The 14,930-nt window shown below is 43.7% G+C and overlaps 1 protein-coding gene across 1 annotated transcript in view; it reads right to left on the minus strand.

Annotated features, from left to right (window-relative positions):
- The window catches only part of LOC115088603 (regulating synaptic membrane exocytosis protein 1-like), a 347,704-nt gene extending 333,621 nt beyond the window's left edge, over positions 1–14,083 (minus strand). Inside the window, exon 1 of the mRNA XM_029596862.1 lies at positions 13,920–14,083. Coding sequence (XP_029452722.1) covers positions 13,920–14,083 — 164 coding nt within the window. The remainder of the gene's footprint in view (positions 1–13,919) is intronic.
- Positions 14,084–14,930: the final 847 nt, after the last annotated feature.

Genomic DNA, 14,930 nt, shown 5'->3' on the forward strand with positions numbered 1-14,930 from the left:
TTCCGATTCTACATTGTCATCCTTTGCTGCTAGCCACATTGGATCGGTTACCGGTTTGTTTCCTTGGACTAGTATTGACGGTGACTTTGAGACACATTTGACACTTGCACAAGATTTTTTTCTTGATAATTTTTTTAAAAAGTGTTGGTTATTTTCAATAAATATATTAAAGTGGACTTAAGCCTATGAGCAGCTCCTTTGTCGTGAGCTGTGTTTCAGCATCAGTCCCACAAATTAAAAAATTATAAGTACTGTTTATCTAATTTTATTTAAATATATGCCCTGTTAACAATTTTTTTTTATTTGTTGGGATATTATAAAGGTTACTGGATTCCAATTTGTTTGGGCTTATTCAAGTAAAAGAGAAAAACATTAGCTTCATTCAGACCCTCCATCCCCCAGAATCAAAATGTAAAATGCCCCATTTCTCCCACAATAAATACGCAGCAGGGTTCTGCTTGGTAATAATTTAGAATGTTTTAGCTAAATACATTTAATGCATGACAGCTAAAACCTCCAGAGGAAGCAGTCAGTGCTAACAGGTAAGCAAGGCAGGCAGTTACCTAAGTTGTCCGCAATCTTTGATTAATTTGAATTCCATCTCTAAACATGCAAACTCAGATAAAAAATTTAACTCAGATATCACACCATAAGTTACAATTACTCCACCATGTAAAACCATTTCTGGAGCCTAACAACTTTCGGACCATCTTATAAACACTTCTATTCTCAAGCATGGACTATTGTAATTCACTGCTCATCGGTATGCCTAAATATATAATTCGACCTCTACAAATCATTCAGAATACAGCTGCCCATTTACTAATATATCCAGCCATGAGCACATCACACCCATACTAAAACAATTACACTGGCTACCTATATCATTCAGGATCCAATATAAACATGGACTGTCCCTGGACAAATGCTATTATGAAATGCTATTCTCCTTCCAGGTCTTTACGCTCAGCGAATCAATACCTCCTAGAAATTCCATCTCCTAAACTCATCTGCCTGACAAAACGCGAGAAAGAGCACTCTCCGCAGCTGGCCCAATATTTTGGAAAACACTGCCAAAAGAATTAAGAACTTGTGAATATTCCAAAATATTCAGAAAGGCGTTAAACACATTTAGAATTCCTTTTAATGATTAATTTGATTTGATTTTATTGTACATTTCATATGTGTTACTGTCATCATGAGATTTATGAATGTCTGTTGTAATCCGCCCTGAATGAAAGAAGGGCAGAATAGAAATTGTTCTAAAATAAATAGATAAATAAATAGTTGTGAACCAGACAACCCAAGCAATGCCAGTTACTTTTCGCTAATATATTCTGACTGCAAAGCCCTTTCTCTCAGACTCCCTCACACAGGCACAGGAAGGCACACAAACACACATGCACACACACATACACACACGCACCCACACAAACACATACAGGCTTATACACATGCACATTCAACCACCAACACACGTAGGATCCCATACACACACAGGCTGCCACAAACACACTCACAGGCTCCGACTCACAGACACACACACACACACACACAAGGCACCACCAGACCCCCTTCTTCAGCCCCCATGGGCTGGGTTCCTGTGGCGGGCCCCCTCCATCTTTGGCTGCCGTGGGATGGGAACCACAGCAGCAATCCTGCAGGCCTCTTTCTCTGGTGTCAGGCAGCCCTGATTTCATGAGCCTGAGCCAGGCCTATCCGTGGCAATGCTACTGTTGTGAATTGTGAACTAGTTAAAAGACAGCAAACAGAGCGTAAGACTAACTGGTCAATTCTCTCAATGGAGGACAGTAGATAGTGCAGTGCCCCAGGGGTCTGTACTGGAACTGGTGGTTTCTTTAATTTATCTTCTATAATAATTGCTATTTAGCATGCTCTACAACTGAGCAACGAGAGACATCTAGTATACAGTGATTGTAGTTTATAGAGAGGTTCCCTAAGTCAGTGTTTCCCAACCTTTTCCAGCCCAAGGCACACCTAATTTATAAAAAATGTTGTGGGGCGCACCAGCCTCCATGGAGCAGGTAGCACAGAGACAAAGGACTCATAGAGTCAATAGAAGACTCAGGAAAGTACTGGAAGCCCCACCAGTGTCTTTTCCAAATTTTAAAACAAAGAGAGAGGGATTGAAACACATGTGACCGCTTCACAATGGACCAGTTCCCTCTACAGTATACCCACATGAAGGAGAAGGGAAAAGTTGGTATAATGCAAGCAGCTCTCTCAGTTACCTTGGCTGCCACAAGAGGCTGTCAGAATTCCTTCGCTGCCGCTGCTCCCAACCATCAGAGAAAAATCACATCCAGAGCTCAGTGGACTCTGTCCAAATCTCACTCAGCCTGTGGATAGGACAAAAGGTTGGAAGGACTCAAAGGAAGCGGCTCAGGAGGGGGAAGAGGAGGAGATGCTATGTGCAGTGTGAATGTGCTGCACAAAGCTGGTCCCAGATAACTGCCTTTGCATGCTGCCCATTAGTTACCACACTCCGGGCTTCATGCTTTTCCTAAGAAGAGGAGGCATACATGATTACACAGGTTCTCAGAAAAGAACTCCTACAAGTTTAAGAGACACTGCTGGTGCGTCTTGTTGCTGTGAGGTGCTGAGAGCAGAACTCAGGTGCTGGTCTGGATCCATGCATCAGGAAGTGGTGGCTTTTCTGTGACACACCTGATCAGATCTGAAGGCAAACCATGGCACACTGGTTGGGAAACACTGCCCTAAGTGGCTATATGCATTCTGCTAATTACTTAACTAAATAAATCAAAATTTATCATTTTCACTTTTAACATTTATAGTTGTTAGAGACCAGACAACCTGAGCAATGCCGGGCACATTTTGCTAGTTAACTTATACAGAACTGTCAAAACACAGTATGCAGAAATTCCTATTTGCTCTTGGCATTCAATCAGCAGCACACACAGATATACTGATCTAATACTTTAATGCACACTGGGAGTCTATGTGTAGATAATCAGGTGCTGTAAGGCACAGACTAAGCATCTTCAGGTCCCGAGAAGACAGTATACATCATATACTTTGACACCTGCAAGGATGTTATGACTCGTTTATGAAATGGTTGAGAAACCACCATGAATTGTCAAGCAGTATCATGTGACCATGAATCAAACTTCTTGGGCACAGAGTCAAACAGTAAATATTCCATGGAAAGCACAGCTAAGACAGAGAGAGCAAATCAACAGGCAGCCAAGAAAAAGATCAAATAAAAATCAATATTTTCTGTACATACTAAATAAAAGCACAAAGGACCATAAGTTTGGGGATGTTTCATCAGTTCTATGGGATTGCAATAATGAAGGGCTCTACATGCTTCATTGTACCATAAACCAGCGGCAGATCAATTATAACCAGGTTTAGATCACAATAACTGAAATACATTTAATGTAGCTACCCAACGTGAAACTATAGCTTGCAGAAAGAGTTCCAACCACGTCACACCACAAGAGTTGTAATTTCTGCTGTAAATCTTGGCTGTTTAGTTAACATAAGAACATAAGAAATTGCCATGCTGGGTCAGACCAAGGGTCCATCAAGCCCAGCATCCTGTTTCTAACAGAGGCCAAACCAGGCCAAACATTAAGAAGATCCCATGCCACTGATGCAATTAATAGCAGTGGCTATTCCCTAAGTACATTTCATTAATAGCCGTTAATGGACTTCTCCTCCAAGAACTTATCCAAACCTTTTTTGAACCCAGCTACATTAACTGCACTAACCAAATCCTCTGACAACAAATTCCAGAGCTTTATTGTGCGTTGAGTGAAAAAGAATTTTCTCCGATTAGTCTTAAATGTGCTACTTGCTAACTTCATGGAATACCCCCTAGTCCTTCTATTATCCGAAAGTGTAAATAACCAATTCACAACTACTCGTTCAAGACCTCTCATGATCTTAAAGACCTCTATCATATCCCCCCTCAGCCATCTCTTCTCCAAGCTGAACAGCCCTAACCTCTTCAGCCTTTCATCATAGGGGAGCTGTTCCATCCCCTTTATCATTTTGGGTGCCCTTCTTTGTACCTTCTCCATCGCAACTATATCTTTTTTGAGATGCGGCGACCAGAATTGTACACGGTATTCCAGGTGCGGTCTCACCATGGAGCAATATAGAGGCATTATGACATTTTCCGTTTTATTAACCATTCCCTTCCTAATAATTCCTAACATTCTGTTTCCTTTTTTTGACTGTTATCCACTATGATGCCTAGATCTTTTTCCTGGGTGGTAGCTCCTAATATGGAACCTAACATCGTATAATTACAGCAAGGGTTATTTTTCCCTATATGCAACATCTGGCACTTGTCCACATTAAATTTCATCTGCCACTTGGATGCCCAATCTTCCAGTCTTGCAAGGTCTTCCTGTAATGTATCACAATCCACTTGTGATTTAACTACTCTGAATAATTTTGTTTCATCCGCAAATTTGATAACCAGCTAGAAAGTTTTGTGTGCTAAAATAACAAAGTATCAACAATCCAAATTACCAGAGCCTGGAATGAAGCCACAAGAGGTGAACGAAAACTACGCACAATTTGTAGACCGCAATCAATGTACACAGCTTCGTACAAGATAATTCAAAAATCTAAAATATCCCTGTCGCATTCCCTTCACCTCCTCAAAAGAAAGAGCTTTGTATCAATGCAAACACTGAGGCCATTCTCCTTTTCTGGTGGTAGAGCTGATCTGGTATCAATAGCGTAAATGGTAAAACAATCCTTCTAATGCATGGAAGTATCCAACCCCTGCACTGCCACAAACATCTCCCATACAGACCAGGCACATGTAAGATTTAACGAGCTACTTCGGATGGGATTCAGTAACGCACACAAATTGGGAGGAAAGGCTCCGTGAATCAGACCGTTTGGCTCATGTCAAGGAATTTACTTGTGGTGCCTATGGTTTCATTTGTCCATTTTTTGTTTCAAACACAAAAAATGAAGTCGCTGTCATTCGGTCTAAAGGATTCTGACTCTCAAAGAAGAGTCAGTTATCTTGCATATGACTCCCCATTTGGCCCCTTGCAATGTGACCTCAGAACGCAGCAGTAGAAGCTGCTGTTCAGTATCACTAGGGACCTTCATTTTGCCTAGGAATTTCAATGTTAGAACAAAAAAGAAATCACAGAAAAAAATGATTTTTCTCTAGCATGTTATATCAAAGTCGTTTTTTCAATGACTTTTTTGTTATAATATTGAAATTCCCAGGCACAATAAAATAAAAACTGAAAAATGAAGGTCCCTATGTATCACACAGTGAAACTAAAAACAGGCAGAACCCAAGCTCTTGTCACATCACTGTTGTTGACACGATTGTATTCCGCAGCAGTCAAAGTCACAACCCAGTACAAACCAGAAAAGAATCTTTGCTTTAGGACATGGAAGCTCCACACCATTCCAGTTACATTCTCCCAGAGCTGCTGCATCCCAATAGGTAAACTAGGAGGTTGCCTAGGGTGCCAGCCGTTAGGGGGCAGCAGAGAGCAGCCATGTGGCACGGAGCCCATCTCGCTCATGGCTGAGAGAAGCAGAGACTCGGCGGGCCACGAGCAGTGCCTCTGTTTGTGTGTGTGTGTGCGTGAGTGAGAGGGATTGTGTGTGTATGAGAGAGCAATGGTGTTACTGAAAGAGAGAGAGGGTGACTGTGTAAGGGGGTGTGTGTGTGTGAACGAGACAAGGAACCTAAGTGTGTGTCTGAATGAACGAGGCGGGGCCGGACCTAAGGCCTGGACCGGTGGGGGAGGGGGAGTGGGCAAAAGGTTCGCCTAATACCTTTGTATCAAACCTGCATTCTCCTCTGATGAAAAGAAATCTACGTTTTCTTTTGACCCTTTAATACACATGAGACATTCTACTTCTTCTCTCTCGCCACCCCCGCCCCCTCCCATCGCCACCACTACCACCATTTGTTTCGGAAGCTACAATGCAATATTCTGGTGCAGAATTAAATTGATATTGGTTACAACCCAAAGATGGCTGCACATGTGTATGCCGAGCTATACCACACCTATCATTTACCAGAAAAACACACTGGTGCTATTCTCCGACACCCAAAGCGGCATAACCGCTCGAACAGATGCAAAGCTCCTGTTATGGGACAGACATTGCCAAACAAGTTCTGCACAGTGTGCAAAATAAAAGAGACACACTGTTGAATCATTTGAAATATACAAAAAAAAAACCCAAACATTTTGGGCTTTAAGAGGTCCATATTCAGCCACTGTGCGGCTCTGTTAATTCGCTAGATAAACTTATCTGACTGACTAGTGCTGCATATTTGGCGCCACCACTGAATCTACCTGGCTATCTTAAAATTAGCCAGATAAGTTTATTCAGCTTACTTTAGGCCAGCCCTGTGGCCCCAGAGTTAGCTGGATAAATTAATCGGCTAACTGAATATCGGAGTAAGCCAGCTTATCACCTCCCCACTATACCCATTCCCCGCCCCTGACTTGTCCAGCTAAATACTTAGCCAGATAAATCACTTATCCAGCTAAGTGGCACCCGTTGATCCTCGGTGGATATTCAGAGGTACCACTTAGCTGGATAAGTGTTATTTATCTGGCTAAGTGCTGGTTTGAATAATCGGCCTCTACTAAAATATTTTCTGTATAAGAGTTCTGAAAAATTGCAAAAATGGAAATGCCGAGTGCAATTTACATCCTGGGTGCACTGTAAGAACATAAGAAATTGCCATGCTGGGTCAGACCAAGGGTCCATCAAGCCCAGCATCCTGTTTCCAACAGAGGCCAAACCAGGCCACAAGAACCTGGCAAGTACCCAAACACTAAGAAGATCCCATGGTACTGTTGCAATTAATAGCAGTGGCTATTCCCTAAGTATTTGTAGTCTTGATTTTACCATTTCAAACAGCACTCAGGCACAAAAATGCCTCAGGGAGGTAGGGTGTCAAAAACCCAGGATCAAGTCCCCCTGCAGAAAGTGGGTAACTAGGCAGATCTGCAGGGGACAAGCTGACAAGCTGTTCCTGTTCTGCCAATGCCTGTCACAGAGATATCAGTAGGTAGTTTTAAGAATCTCCTCTCTAAGGGCAATTCCAAACTTCTTCCACTGATGTCCTCTCTCAGTACCAATGCTATTGTGCCCTGCTCTGAGAGACTGATCCAGCACTGAAAGCAGATGAGTTGGTCTGAGTCATCTAAGCTCGATGACGGACACTCTACATGACTCTGCAGCTTAGAATAAAGACTGATTCTGGAATATATATCTGAAACCATTTCTCCAAATCCAGTTAGTGAAGTCATGAAAGAGAGCCATGCTCTATAAAAGACAATGTCATTTTCTACAAGAAAGCAAGAGGATGTGAATTAAAAATGTGAACCTCTCTGTATGCCTCTTCTGTAAGCAGCTTGTAAGAATCCCACAAAGTCAGTCAGCTCTACCTGCACCTTTCTCCCAGGCAGGCCATGTAAAACAGCAGAAAGAGAGAGAGACACAGACAGACAGACAGACAAAAGAGAAGTCAAAGGTTTAAATCAAGTTCTTAAAGAATATTATTCTAAGGCTCTGTAGATTCAAGAAACCATTTGTCTAGAAGATCCTGGTCATCAAAGCATTTTTGTATAAGCAAAAAGAAAAAGCCGGTCAAAAATGGACCCATAAAATTCTCTGCACAACTTTTGATAGAAGATCAAAACAATTGCTAGGACTCAAAGACAAGTATCATCATCATCATCATCATTTATTTCAGGCTCTATTAGGAACTTCAGCCGTGCTGGGCCGCGACTGGATCCCCTCACCTGTGCCAGCCAGAGGCCTGGCTCTGCCGCCACCGCTCCCAGCCACTGACTCCGCCCATGGCCTGCTCTTGCAGCGCCCTGAACACCGCCAACTCCAGCTCCTTGTGGTCTCCTCTCTAGGCGCTCACGCTCGCCGAGTCACAGGATTTAAAGGGCCAGTGGCGGGAAAGTTCCCCGCAACCTGGACTGATGACATCAGGCTAGGCGGATACTTAAACCCTGCCTCCTGGCTCCCAAGTCGCCTCAGCAACGGGTCCTGCTCTCCTGAAGAGTGAGTTGTCTGCATTCCTGACTCAGCCTTGCTTCGTTCCTGATCCCTGGCTCCAGCATTCCTGTTCCTTGTCTCTGGTCCCTGCCTTGCTCCTCATCCATTGAATTGCTTCTCGTGCCCTGACTCCTCGCCTGGTACTTGACTCTGCTTGATCTCCGCCTGCCCTGACTCCTCGCCTGGTACTTGACTCTGCTTGATCTCCGCCTGCCCTGACTCCTTGCCTGGTACTTGATGCTGCTTGATCGCCCCGGCCTCTACACCTGGACTCCTCTGACCCTGCCTCTCCTCGCCTACTGGGAAGACCCACGCCTAAGTCCTGCCGGCCCCAGTATCCAAGGGCTCAACCTGTGGGGAATGAGAGCTGGCATAGGTGAAGGTCCTGGTGGGTTTTCTCTCCCAGAACCTCCATGCGACGACAAGGACCTCCAGGGGCCGCCACCTGGAGGTAGCAACAACTTTGTCTCGGCTCAAGGGTCCACCTTTCCAACAGGCTCTTCCAGTGAATTTGCTCAAAACATATTACAAAAGAACAAGAGCCAGCAAGGACCAATCATACTGTTTGTATGATCATCATTTTTTAAGATACACAAATAATTTGCTTCTCATTCTACAACAGCGCTACTCAACTAACTAGGTTTTTTAAACAAGTAAAGTTTTTATTTCAGCTAGTCTTACACCTACTGCAATGTGCTACCAGATCCTTAGAGAGACTGAAGCAAACTTTTACAGTTATTTGATTTTTTTTTCCACTCATGTTTTAGGCAGGCTGGGAGATAAGCACCATTGTGGATGTGCAGCCGGTATGAGATTTCTACACCTGCAGCTTCCTATGTATTAATCTCACATGTCTTAGGTGACAAAAAAAAAAAATCCACCTCAATATGCTTTCTTTATCTAGGTCACCCTTCCGCTCCAGAAGGAAGCTGTCTTTTGCATAATGTAAGCATTAAGAAATTTGAGAGACTGAGATCATGCCCTGGATTAAGAATAAGTTTCATTCTTGTCATGGTATGCACAAAAACAAACCCATCTGAAGACACTATATCAGAATACCTATACACAAGACACATAGGGATATACGTCATTCCTTTCTGACTGGCCTTGTTAATCTAGCACCCTAAAGGGTTTTTTCCCCCCATTTTGTGTCTACGGGAAAAATGCTTAATAGATTACTGCTATATATGGATTCCAAGAGGGTGGAGAACACACAAGTTGGAGAGAGATTTGATAAAAATCAAAGACTGAAGAACAATGTGAACAGAAGGAAAAACAAAGGATCTTACTTCTGTTTGACAAATAGTGCCTCCTGTATTCACAGTTTAATTCCTCCATAGCTGTAACAAGAGGCAATGTCTTTATGCTGTACAGAGCTTCATAACTGACTGATTCAAGTCAAAGACTCAGAAACTCTGCTCCAGTAATTCATTCCCTGCAGAGTATTTTTTTTTTAATGGAGGGGAGATAACAGCTCTTCTTTACAGTTCATGGGCTGAGAGACAAAAGAAGGAGTTACTATAAAAATAGTTTCTCGGAGCAGAATGACCACTAGTTCACATACTGCACCACTGAGTTCTCTCTTGCTGTCTTATCAACAAAATAGCACCTCCTACATGCCTCATATCATGATTAAAACTAACAAGGTTTAAGCAGTAGTTGGCACTGTTAAAAGTTGTTTCTAATAATTATGCAAAAATTATTGTAATGATCTAGTGGCTTGAATCAAAGCCTCAGTCCTAGTTCATTCGAATAAACATGAGAAACTTGTCTTCAGGCAGCTGTGATATATAACTCATAGTGGCTTCAACTATAAATGGGTTAACCCTTGAATCACAGGATTACAACCAAACAGGCAGAACTCCAACTGGATATGTCTGCAAAATCAGGCATTGTTATTGTGATCCACAATTGAATTCACTGCTCTGAAAAACAAATCATTTGTGGATCACAATCCAAAATGATAATACTCAGATGGATTGCAACCATCATGATCTAAACATTATCCCATTGCTAGCAATCTCAGAGCAAGAATACAGAAGAAAGAAAATGTTTAACAGACAGGAGGAGAAGAATATTTCTGAATTCCAGTTTTGTTAAGCATGAAATCATGACTATTTCTCAGACTTGCGCTGGTTTGTGTAACTCATGCTATTTTCCTGAGTGAGGAAGAGCAGTCAGCATCTTCTTTATACAATGTATAAAACCGCCAGACAAACCCAATTGCAATAACTGTGCAGGTTGCAGTCCAGAGCCTGAGGGTCCACAGAGATCAACTGCTCTCAGGACAAGAATCTCAAACATTTGGAAGCAGGACGAAGCGCTGAATGGTTTGTGGGGAATACTCCCTCTTTCCAGCCTCTCATGCAGTGCAGAAGGGGTGATTATCCTGAATGTGGATACAATGGTCTTTACTAAGTGAGAAAACTGGTAATGCATCACTTCACAGACCTTATCTGACCCTCTTAGATTTCATTGGAGGAGTGTGACTCGGCCCTTTAGTCCTCCGCTCCTGTGTTCCATACCTAAATGATTAGCAAGCTGAGAAAGCAGCACAAGTAGGGGACCCATTCGCTAAGGCTTGTTTTCCATTCTGTGACTATGGGAAAAGACCTTGATGAGTCAAATCCTAAGCCTAAGGTTTATTCATCAAGGCATTCTACCTGATTTTCTCCAAAACTGGCTAAAGTAAAACAATTTATTTTCAGAGATATGTTTGTTAGTCATATTGGATAGAGTGCTGTGGTGGTAGCACTGGGGCAAGGGGTAGTTCTTGCCTGTGCATAATATAATCAAATAATACTGGCAAATGGCCAAGACGAATGGCATATGCTCCATCTATTGATAAGATCATGGATATGTTTTCAGGATCCCAGCATAGGCAAGTCTACATTTCTGTGCAAAACAACCACGCATGACTTCTTATCAGCAGTTATATACAGAAAACACTATTGCCTATGACCATTCTTGGCAGAGATCAGGCCGACTGATAAGCATGCCCCACAACATTCCACCTACTTCCCATGGTTCTAACACATCAAGGCACATCACATCTCAGGGTCAGTGAGAGTGGACATGAGGAGGCTCGTAGAAGCACAGAATGTTTCATAGCATCATGTCATGTCACCAACAACCAAAACTAACATTCTCTAGAAAAGAACATCTAAATGGCAATGAGCTATTTTATTCCACAAGATGTACAAAAATTAATGTATTTATAAAAATATTTACATGCTACATTATCCATTGCTCTGAGCAGCTGTGAAGCATATTATACTTTCTTAAAAAGTATTACTATCATTATTTGTTCTGTCTTTTCACTCATAATTGCAGCACATTTTCATAACTAGATGGATAAAACAGATTTAGGGCCTGGTTCACAAAGGATTTTTCCCATTCTGTGACTCTGGTGGGGGAGAGGTGGGGACTTAGATAATGGCTCACAATATAGAGTAAAATTCAGTTACAAATGGACATATCACACAGCACTCTTTATTTCAATATGGGCCAAATAAATATTAGAATTAGAGATTCTGTGCTAAAGAAAGAAGGTACAAGAGTGTAAAGCCTGCTGGGAAATAAAAGTTCAACTCCTTTATATTACTGATAAAGTGAAATAACAGCGCTGGGGGAGATATCACTTTATCCTAGAGTCAGAAACCTCAAGACCCACAAAAATCTTTCTTCATCTTCTCTAGAAGCTAGAAAATGTATTTAATTTGGTCTTTCACTAACGTAAATTAGGGGGTTTGCAAAATAATTCATTTACAGATAGTTTTCCCAATCCTTGTACAAGAAATCTACAATTCTAGGCTGCCTTCTCTTGCCACTTCCAATGAACCACTACTAAACAGCAGACCCTTAGGAAGGACATAGGAGATGGCCATGTCTAGCTTAGGGAGTATTTTGTGGAGCTGATTCACTAGTATTAAGATGCTGCCTTATTTTACTACCTTGATCAATATATGCTATTTCATGACAGACAACCTTTTTTTTTTTCACTCCCACAGGAGAAGTAATAGCAGCTGAAACAGAATAAAATAGTTGAGGGAGTGCCTTTAAGTAGCACGGAAGCACACACCAGCTACAAACTGTTCTTTGCTCTGATCTTCATTGAAAATATCATATGGTGAATTATTTATACCGAAACCACAGGAATAAGAAAGATATTTTCAGTATTTGAAAATATTTTGTCTATGGATCGCCACAAACTCTCATCTTAAAACAGTTATCTCTTACTTATATAACATGTCTTATGAATTATATATGATGACTTTTTTGGCACTGATCATTAATAATTTGTATTTGACTTGAATTAAAATTTCAGAATGATAAGAAACAAAGATACAAAAAACCCCATCATATCGAGTTCCTCATGGTTTCCAATGCCTACAAATGCAGAATAATCACATTTTCCTGCGGAATCCATTCAGGCTTGACCTGTACCATGAATAGGCTCTTAAAAGTTCCTCCTCAACCCCCAGCTCCACATCCAGGTCAGAATAAAAAGAATAGATATATATATACACAATACATATATCTATATACAGATATAGAAATCTATAAATTTACAATAGATATCTATACATTTCCATTGTTAAAAGGAGGGCTGATTAAGGCTTATCCTATTATCAGCCCTTCCATTTCCACCGCTGCTCTGGAAGGGCCCTGTGCAGGAAGGGTGTTTCCACGAATCTCAGGGCTCCCAGACTGGCAGAGAAACCTCCCTGGTAGCGTGACAAAAGTTAGCCGTACATTGCATTATAATGGATTCTTCAGCGGCGCAGCATCACGCCCTGCCGGTATCTCCGGATCCCGAGAATGGACAACACACACACACACAATCTACAAAATTAAATATAAAAAGATCGGTGGCAGCGAATGGGAAGAAAAAAAAAAAAAAAAACCACTTACTCTGCCATCGAACACCTCACTGCCAGCGAGCTGGTCCACATCCTACAGTGCATCTTCCGGCAGCCCCCCGAAAAGTAAGCCCAGCCACACCCTGGGCTCGGCCAGCCAACTCCGCAGGCTTTCGCTTCCCTCCCCCCCCACTTCAGCTCGCAAGTGCCTGCCCTGCCCTGCTTTCCAGCGCCCGGTGCTACACTGACTGCTCTTGCGCCCACACGAGGAGCAGCAGCCAGCTCCACCTGCAGCTCCCACCGTGGACACCAGCTAGACCAGGGAAAAAAAAAAAAAAAAAAAAAAAAACCAGCAGCAAGCTGTCAGCCCCTCCTGGTGCGAAGCCACCGTGTGATCCGGCTGCCAAAAAAATCACGGAGATCCGGTGGCCTCCTACAACAGCAAACACACACACTCACAGAAGGCCACCAGTGCCACACCTTATGCATGAGAGAAGTATGTTTCACCCATGCATGTGCTACCCAACACAGCACGATCCCAGCACATCTCCGCCTCCCTGTCGGAATCGAGGGGGCTTTATTGGAGCCGGAGAGACCGGTGAGCTGGCACAGGCCGGACCCTGCAGAGGCTTTGACATTTTAGAAACTTCGCACTAGAATTGTGTATTCTGGGGGTCTGGACTTGCTATACAGAACAGCCTCCGTCTGTATCATTGGGTGAGAAAGAGGGGGACAATGCTAAAGAGACACAGGTTAACAAAGATGGCATCGACCAAAAAAAAAAAAAAAAAAAAAGCCCCATCCTGTCCTATGTGATGCTCAGGAGCAATTATTCAAAGGTGTCATTTATATAAAATCATTTGCCATGAGCACAGCGCCGAAGAACTGGAGGGAGGGGGTGGCTGTGTTGAACGCAGAGACACCGAGCTACAGTAAATCACCGTCCTGCCTTGAAATGGTCCCAATTAAAGAAATGAATTGATGCCGTTTCCTTACTTTAGCATGGCCTCTTCTTTCTCTTCCTCTTCTTTCTGCCGGTCCATCACGGCCATGATAATTTTCCTTTCTTCCTCGGTCAAGTGGCTCAGGTCGGGGATTTCTTGCATCTGGGGAGGCACGGTGGGTGGGCGAGGACCCCGGGGCCCTAAGGAAGAAGACATGTTTCCGCCGTCCTCCTCACCTTTGCCAAAAGCAACGGGCTCGTTTCCCCCACCCCCTCGTTACAGGGTAGTCCTTGGCTTGTCAAGCGGCTCGTTCGGATAGCAGCTCAAGCTTCTCATGGTTGCTTGCATCCACCCGGCTTGCTTTGTTTTCCCGGGATTAGGGACATTTGTCGCTCCCTCTCCTTGCGCCTCCTAGCCCATTCTCTGAGACTGACACTTAGCAGCGCTGCCCTCACTCTGCAATCAACAGACTCGCGGGCGTGTGTTGTGCTTTCGGTTGTGTGTTCACTTCAGCTCGCGGCTGAAAAAACTGGGTGGGTGCCGCTGGTTTTGGGGCTTGGGGGCTCGGGTGGCAGCTAGGCGGAGTCCGAAGCGCTAGGCTCCTGGGATGCTAATGATGCTGCTGATGATGCCGATGCTGCTTTGCCTCGCAGGCACCACAGGCAGCAACAGCAGCATTAGCCGCCGCTGCAATGAAACCGCACGGCCCAGCAGCTCCGGCGCATGCGCGCGACAACCGTCAACTCGCGCTACCCCGCTCCCCCCACCTTAGCAACCTCCTCTCGCCATCTCTCTGCCGCCTAAAGCCAGCGCCGCGCGCTCCTGCCTACGTGACGGGAGGTGTGCGCCACCAGTGCGATGCCGTCAATGGCGCGCGCACTCGCTCACCTTTTCCCCATCACCACATACTCCGAAACAAGGTGCCGCTCGCGCGCGCCTGCTGACCAATTAGCTAGCGTCTTAGCGATGCAGGGTTTCTCCCTAGCTGAGAGTTTGCACGCTTCATGGCATTTGGGATCGGAACCCTCCCCTTCTTTCCTGAGCAGCTCGAATATATCTACAT

This window comes from Rhinatrema bivittatum, chromosome 3 (assembly GCF_901001135.1).
Source record: "Rhinatrema bivittatum chromosome 3, aRhiBiv1.1, whole genome shotgun sequence".
NCBI lineage: Eukaryota > Metazoa > Chordata > Amphibia > Gymnophiona > Rhinatrematidae > Rhinatrema > Rhinatrema bivittatum.